Source organism: Hemicordylus capensis, chromosome 1 (genome assembly GCF_027244095.1).
Source record: "Hemicordylus capensis ecotype Gifberg chromosome 1, rHemCap1.1.pri, whole genome shotgun sequence".
NCBI lineage: Eukaryota > Metazoa > Chordata > Lepidosauria > Squamata > Cordylidae > Hemicordylus > Hemicordylus capensis.
This window is the reverse complement of record NC_069657.1, coordinates 85,145,650-85,166,225: the sequence shown is the minus strand read 5'-3', so window position 1 is coordinate 85,166,225 and position 20,576 is coordinate 85,145,650. Positions and strand designations below refer to the sequence as shown.

Below are 20,576 nucleotides of genomic sequence, written 5' to 3'. Positions count from 1 at the left end.
TGAGCTGCAAGTATTCTATGATCAATATAACCAGATCTGTTGTGAGATTCAACATTGTATTAAGTATTCTTAATTTTTAAATATAAAATAAAATAAAGGAAGCACATATGGGTTATTAACACAACTGCTTTAGAGGCCAGTGCTGGACAGGAAATTGCAGAATACATGAATGCAGCAGACAGCAGCATATTCAATAATACTAGGATTGTTACAACAATAACAGGAGTGTCACTGCTTTCATCTGTGAAATGCTGGAGAGAATGCCTGGTGTAGTAGACTAGTCTGGCACAGTGAGGTCATTCACACAATCAAAAACTCCCAATTTTCGGTTGTGTGGAAGCAAGGAATACCTGGTTAGAAGTGACTGTGTGGAAGAAAAGCAGAAGGAAAAGCTACCCAGGTTTTCCTCTTACCTTGCTTCCACACAACCAAAAATTGGGAGCACACACAGCTCCCAAACCCAGGGAGAACACAGTTTTTGATTGTGTAAATGACCTCAGTGACTTGCTGCAAGACAAGGCAAGGCAGCAAGCCTGCCAGCATTGTGTCAGAAGAGATGCACTGTGGAAAGGTGCCTGTCAATAGCTCTAGGAGTCTAGATGATCATCAGGTATCTTCAGCACATAATGAGTGCTGTTTACCTACCTGCTGTTTTCACACACAGCCTACAGCAGGCTAGGGAAGCCCAGTCTGGGTTAGGCTGCCCGTGAGAACCGCCAGGATTGGGCCTGATCCTGGTGGGGCAGCACTGCCTAGCCCAGCTTTTTACCCCGGCTGTTGGCCGAGGTTTAGGGAGCAAGCACTCCCTTAACCCGGGCTACCTGCTCGTGTGTGAGCACAGGCTGTTTCCAGCCCAGCTGCACACAGAGACGGGCGGCTAGAGAGCCCATTTCTTGGGGGAATCCCCCAGTGCATTGTGCATGTCGTGCAGTGCATTGTGACATTCCCGAAGGCCGGGGCGCATTGTCCCAGCTTCCGGAGCTGCGCACTGCACCACGCAGCACTGCTTGTATGGGAGCGCAGTCTGCGCTTCCAAAACAAGAACTCGCTCATCTGGGGGGGAAGAGAATAAAACAAGCCTGCCCACCATGCCGCCCGCCCAATCACATGAACAACCTCACGGTAAATTATCTATAGGCAGTTGCTTACAGAAGTATGAGTAGGCCTTGACTCTTAGCATATGGCAAATATATCCCACACTGTAAGAGTGTGTATGGACATGGGTCCTTAGAGGGTATTCTACAGGATATGTACTTTCCTTCTCTCTCATTCTCATGCCTTGCATGAAAGATGCTTCCATGCAGCTTGTATAGAACTTCTGTGCAGTTTGCTTCTGCCCATCCCTGAATGCTCTAGCAAGCAACAGCTGTTGGGGTAAATGGAAGAGAACAGCTGGTAAGGAAGAAGCCATACTGGCAAATCTGCATTCAAAATTCCTCTTTTGAGCCACTTTGATGAAAATGAAAATATTATCAGGGGAATTCAGTTTTGAAAACATTCTGACCTTGATGTGTTCAGCATTTCACTGTAGCAGTGTTTGAGTTCAACTAGACTCTAAACAGCTAACTCAAAAATTGTGCTTGTAATACTGTGTTTACAAGAGGACCAAAACTGGATCCACAAATGTCAGATATTCCAGCTACCATCCGGCCAGGCAACAGTCTCAAATGGGATGAGGAGGGTCTGTGGCCACCACAAGGAACAGTATCCAGTTTCTAAATCCCAGAAGAGTAATCAGTTGTAGCAAGGACAATGAAGAATCCTGCAGAACATTAAAAGACCGATAAATTTCTGGTGGAATAATTTGTTATAGGTTGATGAGAGGAGAGCTAGTCTTGTGGTAGCAAGCATAACTTGTCCCCTTAGCTAAGCAGGGTCCACCCTGGTTGCATATGAATGGGAGACTTGATGTGTAAGCACTGTAAGATATTCCCCCTTAGGGGATGGAGCTGCTCTGGGAAGAGCAGAAGGTTCTAAGTTCCCTCCTTGGCATCTCCAAAATATGGCTGAGAGAGATTCCTGCCTGCCACCTTGAGGAAGCCACTGCCAGTCTGTGTAGACAATACTGAGCCTGTTCTGAAAGTGGATGCCATCCTGCTCCTATGGTCTGACTCAGTACATGGTAGCTTCCTATGTTTCTAGGTTCTTATGATGATATATGTGTTCCCTTGTGAAACAGCAGAGCATATTGCTGAACTTCCTGAATACAGTACAAGAGAGACCTCCAGGTTCCCATTACTGAAGCCTTCCCTGTGCATGGGAAAGTATTTTGGGGTGGAAGAGGTTTTACAATGCTTGATTCCACAGCACACATATAATTTGTTATTAATGTGGTTCTTTTCTCAGAATTAGAAAATGGTATGTGGTCCCTCCAGCACAAGCTCTGTTCCATCATGGTGAAGCAGGAAGAGAACATGGTGCCAGAACTTCCAGAGACCCAGATGGCAGCTATCCCAGTGCCCATGTTAAATCTTAACCCTCTGCAACGGTTACCAGTCCCTGAAGAGGTGAGTCCACTTCATCCAGAATGTCAGTGATGGTCTGAACATCCCAACTGCAAATTCTGATGCTGCTTGTGATTCTGTAGGCCCTTCATTCCAAATTGTAGGGCCCTTATCAGGTGGACAATAAAGTACAAAATCAACAGTGCTTTTTTATTTCTAACTATTTTTACCTACTTATCTATAACTATTTTTAACTAAATGAGCAAGTGCACAAATCACACTTTGGGCATGTCCATAAACAGTGTGTGTTTTGCATGCCAAGCACAAAAAAACTGGCCCTGGAAACCTGTGCTGGAGACTGGCAAACTGCATGGAGACTTTGCTGATCCTCTGGTCCAAATGGTAGACAAGATTGGTGTGATTAGCACACGATGTAGAGTAAATGCCCTGCACTAGTTGGTAGGGATGTATGCGGATTGATTCAGCATGGCCCGCTGAATTGTTTCGGCAGGGCAGGGAGTGCTACCTTTAAGCATGAGTAAAGCAGGTCCTTACCTCCTCGTCCACTACCCTGCCTCTTTTCTGGGTGCAGCGTTGCAGTGCTCAGAAGTCCGTGTGTGGCTGTGGGGCTTCACCCAGCAGCCTGCACACAGTGGCAGGATGCACATGGCCACCATGCATGCCCCATGGCTGCACGCAGGCTTCTGGGTGGCATAGCACCATGCCTAGAAGAGCGGCAGAGTGGCGGAGGAGCAGGTAAGGTCCTGCTTTACTCATGCTTACGGGTGCTACTCCCCGCCCCATTGGAACATTCATGCACATCCCTACTACTTGGGACTTCTTCCTAGAGGTACCTTTTCTTGTGTTTCCAGTTTTAGCATTGTAGTGCTAAATAAAACATGGAGGAAAGTTGTCCTCTGGATACTGGTACTGATGGGAAGCCAGTAAAATTCCACCCTATATTGGAATGGACTTTAAAATGAGCCTGGTTAGGCTATGCATGAGAACCTCCAGGATTGGGCCTGATTCTGGCAGGGCAGTGCCGCCTAGCCCCGCTTTTTAGCTCAACTTTTAGCCAAGGTTAAGGGAGCGAGTACCCCCTTAACCCAGGCTTCCTGCTTGTGTGCGAGCTCAGGCTGCTTCCAGACCGGCCACACACAGAGATGAGTGCCTAGATCGCCCATCTCCTGGGGGAATCCCCCAATGCATTGTGCATGTAGTATGGTGCATTGTGGGATATCCAGAGGTCAAGACGTGTTGTCCCGGCCTCCAGAGCTGCACACTGCACCATTCAGTGTTGCTTGTCTGGGCGGGGGGAAGGTGAGTTTAACCAGTCTCCCACCCACTGCCCCACCACCCTGCCAGCCTGGTTGTGTGAATGACCTCACTCTGTCACTAGTGGTTCAGAAATGCAGGGCCTTTCTGGTGATGAGATATTAAAGGTGCTTCTTCAAATACCAGAATTTCAGGGCAGTATGTTGAGAGCTGAGATTAGCTTGAGAAAAACACACCTGAGTTTCAGTCTCAGAAACTTTATCTTGTTTTGGCATGTTAGCTTGGCCTCATAATGTTACCTTTTTCTCCCGAAAGTCATTTGGTCCATTGGACTGTAAAGGCACACCATTTTATATGGAGTGTTGTTTACAAAGGAATTCTGTAATCTGCATCATATCCAACTGCCTTCAACACTGTCACCTAGTGAATCAGTTGCCTGTTTACACTTAGGTGAACAGGAGCTGACTAAGTTGACTATCCAGTGTGAAATCAAGTAATACAAGACATACCCTTCATGAATACCCTGAATGCTATCAGATATTTCTCCCACTCTCTTGTGCTGTGGCTACTTGACCAAATGCCAAGTCCAGAGGCGGTTAAAGGACTGATCGAACCAAGCACCACTCTCAAAGTGCACAGGGTACTTTGGAAGGTCAGGCTCAGTGGTAAGTCTCTTTTGCACTGCCTGCAACCTTCCTGTTGTCCCCTCTGAAGTGAGAGGTCCCTCTTTGATCCTGCTGAGTTTTAGTAAAGGCTAATCTGGTTTCTTTTCCATTCACTTACTGTGGTTAACTTAACTGTATGAAACAAGCCAGCTCCTCAAGCCAAAAATGTACACAAACTCGGTTCTCTGTTTACCCAGCTTGAACTCACTGTGTCCACAAAAGCTGATCCATGTGGTGTGTGTGCTTGATGGCCATACCAGGTTCCCTCCCCAAGTTGTGTTTACAGTCTGAGGCAGTGTGAAATATATCTGTTTAACTTAAAAATATCTCTCTTTCCTTTGGTGGGAAAGGGAGGCTAGTAAGAGAGGACCACATTGGTGCAGCTTGGAGCTAAGTGCTCTTCACATTAACTCTTAATCTCATTTGATCAGAAACAGCTGTTGAGTGGCCTTGTGGGAGAGCAGTGGAGTTCTGTAACTCCAAAACCTGTGCATATACCCCCAGCTCAGATTACATCAGATCAAAGAAAGGCTTCCCCCTTGAATCTGGAAGGAAAAATTAAGTGGATCTTTTTAGGGTATGGAGAAGGGAGGAGGTAATGACCAAGATCCCCCTTGTTTCTAACAGAGCAAAGAGGCACCTTTTGAAAGTGGTGATTCTCTTTATTTAGCAGGGGGAGAACAACTGGCCCTATCCATCCCCAGCACAGCATCCCTCCGGTGGCTGCTGCTGGTGTCTACCTTATGTTTCTTTTTTTAATTGTGAGCCCTTTGGGGACAGGGAACCATTTTGCTTCTTTATTTATATCTACCTGTATGTAAACTGTTTGGGAAACTTTTGTTGAAACGCGGTATATAAATATTCATTGTATTTGTAATCGTATTCTCTGTCCACTATGTAAATGTCACCTGTGCAAAACACTCTTATAGCACACCTGCATGATGCTCACCCTTCTTCAGCAAAACATTCTTGTTTGGGATTGTTTCTTTTTTGGAGACCAAGAAGCTATTCTTGCGATCAGTAGAAAGCGGGCTAAGGAAACTTAGCCCGCTTTCTACTGATCGTTGAAACCACCAGACCTGCGGGTGAGCCCTGTGGTTTTCCAAGGTGGCTGGCCCGCCTAATTCCCCCTCCCCTTAAATGAGGTTAATGGAGTGAGTGCTCCGTTGACCTCATTTTTTTGTTTATGTGCCGGCACTATGCATGGTGACGTATGAGTAGACCCCCAATTGGGAGGCTGCGGCCAGCCTCCCAGCCTTAGGGGCTCTCCAGAATGCCCCGCACACTTGTGAGGGGCATTCTGGAACTTCCGGGGGCCGGGCGGCCCCCAATCCCCACAGCCTCCACCAGGTCCATGATGGAGCCATCAGTCGTGCGGGCAGCTGATCTGGTCGCCCAGGGCTTGGAGGCTGCTAGTCTGCGGGGAGAGTGGACTAAGCTCTTAAAAAAAAAATCTTAATGTGTTTGTTTTTATCTATTATGATTTTATCTTTTTATGAATTTTAAATGTGTTTTATGTTTTAATTCTGTACACCGCCTAGAGATTTTTATACTAGGCGGTATATAAATGCAATAAATAAACAAATAAATAATAAAATAAAACAAATAAGCCTGCTCTCCCCGCAGACTCACGAGAAGCTCTTCTCACTGATTGTGAGAAGAGCTTCCGAGATATTTTGTCATTTTGTTTTCCTGTGAGCAGCTGGCTTTGGGTAAGCTGGTTGATAAGAAAAGAGTGCAGCAGAAAAGCTAGGAAAGCAGTTCCAGATTGCGAATGTGGTTGTTTCACAAGCTAGAAAGGGAGTGGCTACATTCACAGGACAGGCTGGTGTTCACTACAAGTTTATTCCAGTTCAGTGCCGGTTGAATCTGGTGTAGCCATCAGTCTGCAGCTTCTAGACATTAGTCTGCAGCATCTGTACTCTCTAGCATGCATCTTGGAGGAGCCATAGCTCAATGGCAGAGCACAGGCTTTGCATGTGTAATGTATGAATGCTGGCAAGGCCCAGTCGCCAGTGATTGGAGAGGTGGCAAGGGTCCAGAGCAGAGGAGGAAACAGGCAAGGAAGTCATCTGGAAGTGAAGAAGGAGACCCTACTAGCTTCCTTTAGGGACAAATTGTCCAGACTGAGGAAGTGCAGCAAATCTTGGAACTATGTAGCAGTCAGATAGTACAGCAATATGGAATTGGCTCTCTGGGATCACTCAGTTCTTAGGAGATTCTGGTCTATAGTGCTAGTATCCAGCTTGAGTTCTGACCAGAGGCCCTGATGATGTGATGATGCAGGGAGGATGGTGTTAGTGCCCAACTGGCAAGACTCCTGGACTAAACCCCAACAGTTCCTAACAACTCCAATCCCTGCCCCTCAGAGTTTCTTTCTTCCTTCAGTCATGCATTAGTTAGTGACACTCAAAGGAAAGAGAAAAACTAGCCCTACCACTACCCGTGTCTACTAGTGGCACAAAATTTCACTAGTAAAAAATAAGTGCTGGTCTAGGTGGAACCTGGGGAAGTGACAGAAATCACACCACACCTGCCCAGAGACACATTTGTCTCAGGAAGAACACATGTGTATACAGATCCAGGATCACCAAAGGACAAGATATTGCACAAATGCTTTGTGAACTCTGGGAACCTACACTATATGATGAAGGGACCAATGAATTTGCAGTTCAGATTAGACCAAAGTTACACAAGAAGATATTGTGGGAGATCAAATTTCTACATATCTGTATTCCTTCCTTTACAGGCTCCCACAGAAATGACACCCCAGCCTGTAATCAAAGATGAACCCAGAGAGGTGAACCAGTTTCTAAACGTACCAACAGGTAAGCAAACAGATTCAGCTAGCTTGTCTTCCAGCCTCATATCCTTCATTATTAAAAAGCTTTGGTCTTCTGCTTACACTCCATGTTATCTTCTTCTTCTGCATATGTTTATTCTTTCTGCGATGCTGTTGCCCGCTTCATTTGATTCTGATTGACTGCCTTCAAATAGAATCTTGTAAGCAGCTATGAACAGAGATACCTCTTGATTCAGATGGACATTCTGCAGACCAAGGTCGGGAGTGAGGACAGAATCACAGCAGATGTTGAAGTTCTGATGGGTGGGCATATCTTGTATATCTTAATTGATGGGATAGGATATACAGTTTCCCCCATGATAAACAGCTGCGAACACATGGTGGCTTGTTAGTTTGCTGCTGTTATCCTGGACCTGCTCCCACAAGGATTATGTCTTCTTTTCACATTGCAACCTGTGATAGTGAAGAATGTATTCACACAAGTGTTACTCACAGTTTATCATTTGGAGAACATTCAGGAGCTGTTCTCCCAATCGCAAGGCGGGTGGGCTGGTGGATGAGGAGGAAGGCTGGGTGGAACCTACTTCACCCTAGTCGATCAATGTTTGTTCTCACTGGTGCACTGCTGTGCACCCACACAATCTGTGCTGCATGGAGCAGTGCGGGCCCACTCTTAGGCTGCACTCCTATATATATTTTCTTTAGAGTAAGCCCCCTACAATGAGATAGTGTTACTTATGAGTAAATATTCATAACCTCAGGCTTCACAGCTCCTTTCCTTAGAACCAACTGATGCAGCTTCAGTACTTACAAATCAGATTATTGAGTTTGTGTGTGTGTGTGTGTGTGTGTGTGTGTTTGTGTGCGCACATGCACACACATATGCATGCACACCCACACACCTGTGTACACGCTAGAAGCTTAATTTAGTTACAAAAAGCTGTCTAGCCTTTCCAACCTTGAGCTTTTCTTTCTTGAATTATAGTTCTTAGACCACACCCATTATTACGGTAGACACTCAATAGTTCCATTACGTTCCAGCGATGGCAGTGTTCCACACACAGTCTGTAAAAGCTTGTCTGATTCCAGCAGGCTTGATCTGGAACCAAACAAACATTTTTAGTTTTGGGTTGTTGTTTTTTTTGGGGGGGGGGCGTGGTTTAGTAATTTTGTAGCAAGTTGTGTATAATGACAAATTTTGTGTCTGGTATCACTGTAAAGGATCTCAGATTTGGTTCCAGAAGAGTAATGAAATCAAGAATGCAGCTTGGCAGTCACAAATACACCACAGAGGGGCCTGTTCAGCACAAATGAGCGCTCTCTCGCTCTCTCTCTCTTTTAAAGTTAATATCCCTCCTAGGTTCTTGATTCTCATATTCAGGTAAGCAAACAATAAGGCTATCCTCATGAGCAGTCCAACGCAGGCTAGAGCAGTCCAGCTCATGTGCTGCACTGGGATCGAGCCCGATCCTGGCACTGCCTCAGCCACAAGCCTCAGTTTGAAGCCCGGCATTTTATCGGAGTTAGATGGTGCGAACGTGACCTCCACTCCGGAGACGGGATCGTGTGTCTGCTTGGGCTGCATGCAGCCTTAGTAGCTGACTCACAGGGGAATCCCCCAATGCACTGCGCTCATTGTGTGATGCATTATGGGATTCCTGGAGGCTGGGACGCATTTTCCTGGCCTCCCATGATCCACGCTTCCAGGAGCAGCATAGATCATGTGGGCGTGGGGCAGTACGCTGAGGAAAACAGTGGCCATCATCTGGGAGGAAGGTAGTCCAACCCTGCCTTCTCCACCGCCCACCCTAGCCACCAGGGATTTTGATTGTGATAATAGCCTTAATATATCTTTAAAAATACTCTTCCTTTATCATGTAATCATTAGCAAGCTTTCCATCATATTTCATCAACAGTCCATTAAATTAGGATATTGTACCTGGCAAATCCAGGTTTTGGCAGACCACACAAGGGAGTCTGTTGCAAAATTCCAGGACCCCTCCCACAGAATTTCCAGGCAACAAGTTCCCACCTATTTAAAAAACAATGCAAAGATTGACACCCCATGTGGACTGCAGATGCAGCAGTATCTTGGCATTTGTTATTGGCCAAATGAAACCTTCGTAGTCTTTGGACCACAGATATCTACAGCAGAACAACTCGGAAATCTTAGACTTTCAGGATCAGTTCACAAGTATGGACAGTAAGGGGTGCTTTCCCAGCATTCATATTATTATTATTTATTATTTACACAGTCAGACAGGTGTTATTGACTGGTTTGTTTTATCCAGACATTGAGTCCTTCCCAAGGACCTGGGATGGCTGAATTTTATCGTCAGTGTTGTTGCTGTTGTTATAGATATCGTCACAGAATATAGGCTGTTCCCAGTAAAGTTGCTTTTTGTAATTGGCTGATGGTGATTTCTGTGGCCCCTATGGTGTCGAGGTGCTCTTCAAGGTCTTTTGGAACTGCACCCAGGGTGCCAGTTACCACTGGGATTATTTTGGTCTTTTTCTGCCGCAGCCTTTCAATTTCAATTTGTAGATCTTTGTATTTTGTGGTTTTTTCCATTTCTTTTTCTTCTGTTCTGCTATCCCCTGGTATTGCTATGCTGATTATTTTGACTTGTTTTTCTTTCTTCTCGACTACAGTTATATCTGCTGTATTGTGTGGCAGATGTTTGTCTGTTTGTAGTCGGAAGTCCCATAATATTTTCACATATTCATTTTCTTCAACTTTTTCAATTTTATGGTCCCACCAATGTTTGGCTACAGGTAGCTTGTATTTTTTGCAGATGTTCCAGTGTATCATCCCTGCTACCTTGCCATGCCTTTGTTTGTAGTCAGTCTGTGCGATCTTTTTACAACAGCTGATTAGGTGGTCCACTGTTCCATCTGCATCTTTACAAAGGCGGCACTAATAATAATAATAATTATTATTATTATTACATTTATATCCCACTCTTCCTCCAAGGAGTCCAGAGCGGTGTACTGCATACTTGAGTTTCTCTTTCACAACAACCCTGTGAAGTAGGTTAGGCTGAGAGAGAAGTGACTGGCCCAGAGTCACCCAGCTAGTTACATGGCTGAATGGGGATTTGAACTCGGGTCTGCCCGGTCCTAGTCCAGCACTCTAACCACTACACCACGCTGGCTCTCATATCCCAAAATATTATAGAATGAAGTATCTTCCTCTCCTCCTTTCCCCTTTTGTCTAGGTTTTACACTGCTGGTTTGAACTCAGGCATTCATTTTTATTTAATTTGGTGAATTGCTATGAGTGCTATATAAATTTAGGTGCTATATAAATGAATGGCAGTAACACCGTCAAGAATTTAATGGGTTTTGTGATGAGTGCAAATAGCTCAAGCTTGAACTCTAAACCAAATGCCAAAATGTTGATTTCTTGCTGTCTCAAGATGCTCAAGATCTGCTTGTGTTAGTGTAATCACAAAGCTAAGGGAACTGAAAAGTCATCTAGTCCAAACACCTGCACTAAGACAGGACTATCTTTCATCTCCTCAAAAGATCATGCCATACAATCTAGACCACAGGGAGGCGCTTCACATGACATGTGTGAAGTGCCTGGCGGGGTTCTGCGGGGAGAGCGGGCATAGCCCACCCTCCCCGCAGACGGGCAGATGACTGTAGCGGTCCCTGGAAGTTCCAGGATGCCCCGCTCGAGTGCATGGGGCATCCTGGAGAGATCCCCAAGCCTGGGAGGCTGCTTGCAGCCTTCCGGTCGGGGGTGTACTCATGTGTCACCAAGTGCCGTGGTGACACACAAGCAAAAAACCAAGGTTAATAGAGCAATCACTCTGTTAATCTCTTTTATGGGGAGGGGGATTGCAGCTCCCGTTGTAGCACATGATCGCCTAAAAGTGGGCTGGGCTCCCTTAGCCTGCTTTTGGGCAAGCGTGGGAATAGCCTCAGTATCTCCCAAGGAGGAGTCACATGGCACAATGGTGCAAGGAGTAGTTAGCTCCAGATGAATCAAGCAAGTGAGCAAAACTGAATGTTACTTAGAAGAGCAACAGCAGCTCTGTGCCCGTACTGTTAGTATGTCTTAAATAATTATTTCCCAGTTCCACCATGTCCACCATTCAGGCCCTTAGTGTGAGCAAAACCCACCTTCTGAGTCATCCCAAGGTCACCCCATCACAAGGAGCAGCCTTATGCTAAGTCATACCATTGGTCCATCTAGCACCTGTGTGTATACTGATTGGCAGCAGCAACTCCTAGGTGGCATCAGAGGTCTTGCCAGCTCCGCTACTTGAGATGCTTTTGGTTATTGATTCCAGGAATTGGACCTGGGACCTTCTGTACGGGAGGTTGTGAAGCATGTGTTCCACCACTGAGTTATGACCCCTCTCATAACCCAATTATTAATTCACAAGCATTTCCAGAACTCAGAAAAGCCGTCGTAGCTCTGTTTTACCCTGCTTCATCTAGAAATCTCTCACTGTACTTTTTAATGCTGGTGTCTTTATGTGATCTTGCCTGGATTTTGCAGATAATTCTCCTGAAATATGTTTTATCTGTTGATCGGGTTGATCCCCAGTCTGCCATTTTCCGTGCCTCAGTCTCACATGGACACCTTCTTCTTTCACTCTCCTCTCATCAAATTGCTTTTCTCTGTTGCTGTTCGTGACTTGATATGTGGCTGTTAACTTATTCTCTGTGTCTCTCATTAGGTGACCTGGTGCAAATGCCTCCTACTCCTCCCAGTAGCCATGGCAGTGACAGTGATGGATCTCAGAGCCCAAGGTCCCTGCCTCCCTCCAGTCCAGTCCGCCCTGCTGCCCGCTCTTCCGCAGCAATCTCTTCTTCTCCTCTACTCACAGCACCACACGTAAGCATGCAGCAGAGAGCTTCTGTAATCACAATAAGACATCTGCTTGCTCTGGGCATGTGAATTAGGTTGGCTCTTTGCAGTCACCCTGAACATCGTGAAAAGATCAAGCTGCTTCATATACTCACAATTTGGAGTTTTCAGAATGGACACAGCAACAGTTTGCTATAGTTCTGGATGCTGATACTGAAGTTTGGGCTCTTTGTCCCCAAAGGGCTCACTGTCTAAAAGGAAACACAAGGGATACACCAGCAACTATTACTGGGAGGGATGCAATTTGGGTTGAATAGGGACAGTTGCTCCCCTAAATATAAGAGCTACAATTTGAAATGGTGCCTCTTTGCCCAATTAGCAGATGAGCTCTGCAGAAAAATATCACAGACTGGACTTCTTGCATTCATGGCCATTGAGCTTCATTGTTTACTTTTTTTCTCTATATCCATGTATTTGCTACTGAAGATAACACCTCATGCTTCTGATAGCACCTCCAATCAATCAATGTTTGTCTTTAAGGTTCATAAGACTCCCTCTTCCCTGTTTAATAAAGAGTGGGGTGCTACAAAATGTCCAAGAAACAAACAAAAAGGTCTCATTCTCCAAACCAGCCTGTCCCTACTAGACAGCCTGTCCCTACTATGCCTACGGAAACTGGGTATGAAGACTGCTGCTGTTTTTCAAAGTAATACAACACTGCAAAATTTCAAGCGGTATTATAGTGTTTTTGGTGGTGGTGGGATGATTTGAGGACTGTTACACTTGAATGTGCAAATAAGCCTATACAGAGTGAAGGCATTTTTTGAGATGACCAATGATCATCCCTCTCTCCTTTTCATTCACTCCCTACCATCTGTGTTCTGATGGCTGCAATAAAAACCTTAGGAGAAGGATTTTTCACATAGAGAAGTTTGGAATGCAATGATTTACTGAATTCTGAAAAGCATTGCTGCTTTCTTTTTCTCATGTACAGAAGTTACAAGGGACTTCAGGACCCCTGCTCTTAACTGAGGAGGAGAAACGTACCCTGATTGCTGAGGGTTATCCCATCCCAACCAAGCTGCCTCTCGCCAAAGCAGAGGAGAAAGCACTGAAGAGAGTCAGACGAAAGATCAAGAACAAGGTCTGTAATTCTACTGTACAGGGTAACTCAGGGGTGTATTGCATCCTTGTGTGTATGAGTCCGACTTGTGTAATCTTCCAACTTGTTCTGTCTCCTATTCATTATTATTTATTTGTTTATTTATTTATCATATTTTATACTGCCTGGTATATGTATCTCTATAATCCAAAATACAACAGATATAAAACAGAATAAAAACAATTAAAACAATTTCACAGAATAAAACAATGCAGTATAATTAAATCGATCTAATGACAGGCCTTTGGGATGAGGCCATAATTTATAGGGACAGACTGGATCTAACACAGAGGAATATGCAGAATTCCAAAAACATTGAGGCCATTTCCAATATTGTTGTTATTATTAAGAATATATACCACTTTTCAACAACAAGAAAATCTCAAAGCAGTTTACCTATAAAAAGAATATGATGGTTCCCTGTCCCCAAAGGGCTCACAGTCTAAAAAATCTAATGTTTTGATTATGTGAATAATGGTTGTAAATCATGTTTGTGGTAGACATGACAATATTGGGAGGACTAATATGAACCTGTGTTTGTAAGGAAGTCAGATAATGCTATGCTAAGAAGACTACTTTTGAGGCTACCATGGACAGCCAGGAAAACAAACAAATGGATCATAGAACAAATCAATTCACAATTTTCACTCCAGGCACAAATGACCAGGCTCAAACTATCATACTTCGAACACATTATACGAAAACCTAGCTCCCTTGAGAAGTCCATAATGCTGGGAAAAGTTGAAGGAAAGAGAGAGGATTACCAGCAGCAAGGTAGATGCACTTGATTACGACAGGAATGAATGTAACACTGAGAGACCTTAAAGGCCAAGTTGAAGGCAGATCATCCTTGAAAGAATCTATCTATGTGGTCTCTAAGAGTCGACACTGACTTGACGGCACTTAATCAATCAGTCAGTCAAGTGGCTTCCAGATTTATTAAGATATCTGTATCAGGCTCTTGAGTAGGTACCTTCATCATAGACAAGTAGCCCTCTTGGTTGTGGAGGAGAGCCTGAAAACAGAGTGATACCTGTTAAAGGTGATGTCTGTTTTTTCTGTGGAAAACGCTTTGAGAATTTCAGTGAAAAGCAGTATACACAGTATATGAAGTAGTAGTAGTAATAGTAGTAGCAGTAGTAGAAAAGGGTTTATAAGAATCAGAGAACTAGACTCTTGCATCAAAAAGCCCCACCTTCCCTATTTGCTGTCCTTCCTCCACCCAGACCCTCCTCTCCCTTCCAGTATTGGTGGAATGTTCTCAGTCCCCACCAAAAAGTCTAAATTGTGTAGGTACATAGTGCTGACAACCTGACTAAATTTACTTGAGGAAGTCCCACTGAAATCCAGGCATGCCTCATTCGTCCTTTTAATTGCAATGGAACTTCCTCAAGTAAATTTAGTCAATATGTCAGCCAGTATTTTTATTCATGAAGCTCCTAGGATAAATTAGGGAAATCAAGGACATTTATTTTGCATCCATTCATATCATTTCATAGGATCACAGCATTTGAATCTTCTTGTTACAGGATTTAGAAAATTAGATAGCTCTTCATTCCCTGCTCATTCATCTCCATTAGAATATTACTATATTTAAAAAGCCTTGAAGATAACATCCCACCAGAAATGTTTCCAGCGTACTCACTCACCAGTGACTTGGTGTACATTGAGGCAGCTTGAACATAATTGCTCAGAAGGAATTGTGCCTCATCCAGGTTGTTTGCAAGATTGTGTTAAATACTACCGTAGTGTGGCACAAACCCTAATGCAGTATCCACAGTAAATAAGGGCTCTCAAAGTAAGTATGCATTACTCATTCACTGTGACTCAGAGATCATTTCTATAACAAGATTCAGTCCATCCGGCCTAAATTATTCAGCCAGTTCTGGAAATCCTGATCCACAAACAAGTTAAGTCAAAGTCAAAGATATAAGTTGGCTTGTAGCCTGATCATAACATAAAACTTTTCACCAACATATGTGTAGTTAAAATGAGATGCTAGCATAACCTCACAAAACATGATGTTATGCTGGTATTGTGGGAACTTTATGATTGTGTTTCTGGCACATATCCTAGAGCAAATGTTTAGGAACAGGGTAGCAATCCTATTAAAGCCAATAGCAGTTGGAGGATGGCTCAAATCCAAGCACTTGCATTTGGGTTGATAATCTAGTTTTAACAGAAAATGTAAGAAGCTTCCTTATACTGCATCAGACCTTTGGTCCACCCAGAACTGTCTATTTGGGCTGGGAGGAGCTCTCCAGGGCTCTCCTAGCCCTTCTTCCTGACATAACCTTTTCACTGGAGATGCCAGGAATTGGATTTGGAATCTTTTGCATGTAAAAAATGTTGCTCAACCACTAACCTGTGGTCCTCCAAACAGGAGGTTTATTGAGCCATGGAGGGGAGGAGGGGGCTGCCATATATGAATCTTCCTTACATTATCAGATTAGTGGTAACCCAATAGTTTAGTCTACTGTGACTGGAAGCAGCTCCCTAGGTACTCAAGCAGAGGTCTTCTTTTCTCAACAGAGGATGCTAGGAACTCAATCTTATGCATATAAAGAATGTTGTGCCACTGCCCTATGTGTCCTTCCAGTCTGATTTCTAGGAACCAACTTATGACTGATCAAGCGGGCAGAGCTTGGCAGTTATTACATAGATTATTGATAGACTGATCTGGAGGCTATTCACATGGTCTGCAAAAATCGGGCTAAGTGAGCCTAGCCTGACTTTTGCATACCGTATGAACCACCGGGCTCGGCTGTGAGCCCGGTGGGTCCTGAGCGGGTAACCTGCTCAAATAACCCTCCCCTTAAACAGAGTTTGCGGACCAAGCGCTCCACAAACCTGTTTTTGCTTGTGAGTTGCCGTGGTGCGGCTCAGTGCTGCTGCTACTCATGAGTAGACCCCAGCCTGGAGGCTCAAAAGCAGCCTCCTGGCTCGGGGGGCCTCTCCAGCATGCCCTGCGTGCTTGCGCAGGGCATGCTGGAGCTTCCGGGGGCCACATGGCCCCCAAACTCCCCAGCCCCCGCCGGCTCCATCATGGAGCTGGCCGTCATGTGGGTGGCCGATCCGGCTGCCCTGGCAAGGCTTCCCGATCGTCTGTGGGGAGAGAGGGCTTAGCCCGCTCTCCCCACTAACCCGGACAAAGTGGGTCTCACTGATTGTGAGACCCACCTCATAGAGTACACACACATCTCCCCTTGGGGGCAATGAAGGAGTGATCCAGAAAAAACATAAAAAGTAGAAGCATAACTCACAAGCATTTCCTGTTGCAGTTTTTATTCACACATGTGAAAAGGTTGTATGGAACATGTACTGTAATTGCAGAAAGCATGTCTCAGGGCCAAGCTAGAGATGACAGAGGGAGATCTATTAACAAGATCCCATGTGTGTATGTATGTGTGTGTAGTTTTCTATCTATCTATCTATCTATCTATCTATCTATCTATCTATAAATCAAAAGCAATTCTGCCACCCCCAGTTTGAGCAGGTTTGTTGTCCTGGGAGAAAGGCAATTTAACTCTCCCTCAACCATTTTTCCAGTTTACACACCCCTGAATTGCTATCTGCCCCCAGGATAAACATACATGTATCATATAGATACCCTTATGATCTGTATGTTTTCAGCAATGGAGCAACTAGAAACTTTGGAGAGGCATTTTAAGCAGAATGATGTGGAGGGAGTATTACCCACCATCACCACCACCACTTTGGACTAAGAGGTCTCAGTCCAAATTGGACTAGCCCCCTGCAACTGCTATTAAATTGAAAACAATATGGGAGACTATGAGCTTTCCCAGACAGCAGATTTTACCTCGGGTTTTCTGTAAGGCTTTACTGCAAGTCTGGAGTTGGCAAAAACAAAACAAAACAAAAACCCTGACACAAAAAGTAGATTTGTTCCCCCTGGATAAAAATTGGGATATACTCTACACACAATGAAAAACCCGAATTGTGAGTGAATTGCTCCCTGACAGCTCACAGGGTCTTCGGGGTAAATTTGGCTGATAGGTGAACGTATACCTCCATTCCGGAGCAAATGCGAACTAAAAGCCAGGTGTGAAAAACTTCCATGGATCTGCCGTAGCATGTTTAATTTGGGCCTTAGAAATACAGAATGGGAATTGTTCTTAGTGCTACTAATTCTTGTATTCCTCATTCCTCAGATTTCTGCACAGGAGAGTCGTAGGAAGAAAAAAGAATATGTGGAGTGTCTGGAGAAAAAGTAAGTACAGTATATTATGTTTTTCTGAGCATCCACATTAAGTTAATTCAGGGCTTGAGAGGTCATTAGTTTCTCTTGTGCTTGACTACATCATGAAGATCATGGGACTTCCACAATGCTCACCTTCTAAAAGTCACACACCTCCCAAGTCTCTTTCCTTACGGCCCAGTTACTATCTAAAAGGAAGTGCTTCTTACTTATTTTTGAACATCCAGATTGGTAGGTCACTACTATGAGCATCATGAATATTACCATAAACACAGTTCACTCCTAGGCCTTCCAAATCTTTGCTTTTCCCCTCTCTGTATCCTTTTTTCACACCTTTACTTTAATACAGTTATGGAATATAGGACACATAACAGGTTATTTTGTGCCAAAGGGTGTGGTTTCTCATGAGTAGACTATATGTTTGTTTGAATGCCTAACCAATTAGTTATGTGAAGTTTGCCTTGAAGAGGATGTGGACCGGTTTTTCCATTTCTGCTCTGCGCTGGGCAAGAAACAATGGGTTCCCGCTGAGGTTGTATATTAGAAAGAACATTCTAACTATGAGAGAGGCAGGACTTTGCAACAGGACATCTTAGATCCTGATATGCCCATCACTGAGGTCTTTAAGAGCAGGTAGGATAAGTGTTTAGTTAGAATAGTTGATGGACTCAACCCATGACACATGAACACCAGCTACGTTTGGTCCTTTCTAGCCTTATATTCAAGGCTGCTAAAGACAAGCAGTTTGGAGTTTTTAATCACAAAGATGGTTTAAGAAGACTTCCTCCTATTGGCAGGATCTTGAATGTGATAACAAGGTCTGCTAGCTTCCAGGAGAGCATGATATAAATTTAATAAATAAATGTGTGAAATGATGTTAAATGTTAGAGCTTAAATCACATATCACATTTCAACTATCATGTCAATGTATGGAGATTAATTGTTCTCCATAGCCCTGTTCAACCCCTTAAATTTACCATATATTTTTCTTCAAAAGTCAGTAAAGAGGTACTTCCTCCTTAATAATGAAGGAAGAGAAGGCAGAGTTGCACATTTTTTTGTTCCCATGAATGAAGTCTGATGGTGAAGATGTCTGTATTCTTAAGTTTGTTATGAAATATGCTATTTTTGATGGCCATGACACTACACTCTTTCTCAACTGAGAGCGTGGGGTACAGCAAACAGAATATAAGGTTTTGTTAATCCATGAAGCGCATTGAATGGCTTGGGCCAGCCAAGCTTATCCTAGCCTTTAAAAAAAAAAAAAAACCACAACATTTATATCCCACTCTTCCTCCAAGGAGCTCAGAGTGGTGTTCACTAAGAATGGTAAAGTAGTTTGGATACAGGAAAGTGCTATATAATAAATCAGAGTTCCTTTCTGTATCCTCTGTGAACTGCACACAGTGTAAGAACCACAAGACGACGACACCTTGACAGAATGATTACGCTTCCTATGGACAAGGCTTATTAAGCCTCCATTTCTGCACTTGCAGCTACCGAGTTAAGCTATTTATGAACACTTATCTCATAAGGGAGTCTAGGCATGTGTTCAGGCAGCTGACAATCACAGTGGAGCTTAGGAACCAGAATCTGGAGGTGGGTGTACACCATGTTCATGATTTTTGTAACTAGGGCTTATTTTTACTTCTCTAGGGTTGAAACCTATACATCTGAAAACAGTGAACTTTGGAAAAAAGTTGAGACCTTAGAAAATGCTAACAGGTAAGCAGAACTGATCTTTGCGGGAAGAATGCTGCCCATCAGGGAGGTCAGGGGAGTGCTGGGAACGAAAAGAGAAGGGAAGAAAACCCTCCCCTATTTCTTGGCAGACTGTGGCTACCCTGCAGGCCCTGGTTTCCCTCCAGTAGCAGCAGCAGCAACTCAGCTGGGTTTGGTTAGCAAATGAGGAATGTTTGTATGAGGACAGCCAGGAAAGAACTTTCGTTAGTCAGATGGGGGAATAGGCAAACTGGCAGACTTCTTCTGCTTCATCTCAGTGGACCCCAGTGCCATTGCCACTGCTCAAGTGCTGCTGCTCAACATGACTCCAGAGCAACTCTATACATTGGCCATTTCCTCCTGCTGTGAAAAGCTTGGCCCTCTGTCTGTAGCCCACTTGGCCATGGGCCCAGCAATCTGGCTGCTGGACTGGAATTCATCTGAGAACGGTTTCTAGGTGAGGGTGCTTATCAGTGTCAAATAAGCAAAAAGCTGGAGTTGTTATCCAGTGAAGCGGTTTGTGGGCAAGGACATGAAACAGGCAAGGAAGAACAGAAGAAATAGGGTCAAGTGAGGCTGGGCTGAAGGGAGCAAGCAAATCCGTTCTCACCCAATCTGCAAAGATCACCAACAGAATATTCAAGACAGAGGGGTGTAGTGTTCGCTCTAACAGGGATTCCAAGATGTTGTTGACTACAATTCCCAACTTCCCAATTGCAATAGCCTTTGCTTGGGGATTATGGGAGTTGTTCTGTGGTTTTCTTTGATAGAATACAGGAGGGGTTTACCATTGCATCCTCCCATGCAGTATGAGTTGATGCCTTTCAGCATCTTCCTATATCGCTGCTGCCCAATATAGTACCAGTTGGGATTCAAACCAGCAACCTTCTGCTTGTTAGTCAAGCATTATCCCGCTGCGCCACTGGAGTTGGGCCTGCTTCCCCCCTCCCCACAGTGTGACGTTGTTAACTACATAGAGAATGGCTTGTTTTCCTGGAGGAAACAAAGTCAAGAAGAGTTCTGAGATATCCACATGGGACTTTTCTGATAGTGATCCTCCTGGGGAAAACATAGCATTATTACTCCTATTCTTAAAACATTTAAACAATCCTATATAATAAAACCCTAGCGTGTGCGCCCGTGTCTTCCCTGGCGTGTCCGCCCGTGTCTCCCTTGGCTGTTCTGGGCATGCGCAGAAGAGCCGAGGGAGACACAGGTGCCGGGCGCCATGTTGGCCGGTTGATTGGCCCGGCCGTGGGAAGGCCGGAGACGGAGGCTGTGGGACCGGGCAGGCCGTGGAGAGGGCACAGGCGGGTGGCGGCGGGTCTGGCCCTGCCACGGGGAAAGCCAAGGCAGTGGCGGCGGGTCCGGCCCGGCCACGGGAAGGGAAGTAGCGGCCTTGGCCAGAGGACGAGGCCAGAGGAGGCGGAGGGCCCAGGCTGCGAGGGAGGGGAAAAACAG

General features: G+C 44.7%; 1 protein-coding gene and 1 long non-coding RNA gene across 2 annotated transcripts in view; one reads left to right on the top strand and one right to left on the bottom strand.

Moving 5' to 3' along the window:
- Positions 1 to 20,576, top strand: part of CREB3L1 (cAMP responsive element binding protein 3 like 1) — a 131,244-nt gene that overhangs the window by 94,740 nt on the left and 15,928 nt on the right. The window contains exons 3-8 of the mRNA XM_053305704.1: positions 2,347 to 2,507; positions 7,134 to 7,212; positions 11,882 to 12,039; positions 13,007 to 13,156; positions 17,347 to 17,405; positions 19,050 to 19,118. Of these exons, the coding sequence (XP_053161679.1) occupies positions 2,347 to 2,507; positions 7,134 to 7,212; positions 11,882 to 12,039; positions 13,007 to 13,156; positions 17,347 to 17,405; positions 19,050 to 19,118 (676 nt within the window). The remainder of the gene's footprint in view (positions 1 to 2,346; positions 2,508 to 7,133; positions 7,213 to 11,881; positions 12,040 to 13,006; positions 13,157 to 17,346; positions 17,406 to 19,049; positions 19,119 to 20,576) is intronic.
- LOC128349439 (uncharacterized) lies at positions 797 to 12,265 on the bottom strand. Its single transcript, XR_008318812.1, has 3 exons — positions 12,168 to 12,265; positions 7,207 to 7,640; positions 797 to 1,762 (listed from the first exon to the last, which is right to left on the bottom strand). It is a non-coding gene; the product is annotated as an uncharacterized LOC128349439 (long non-coding RNA).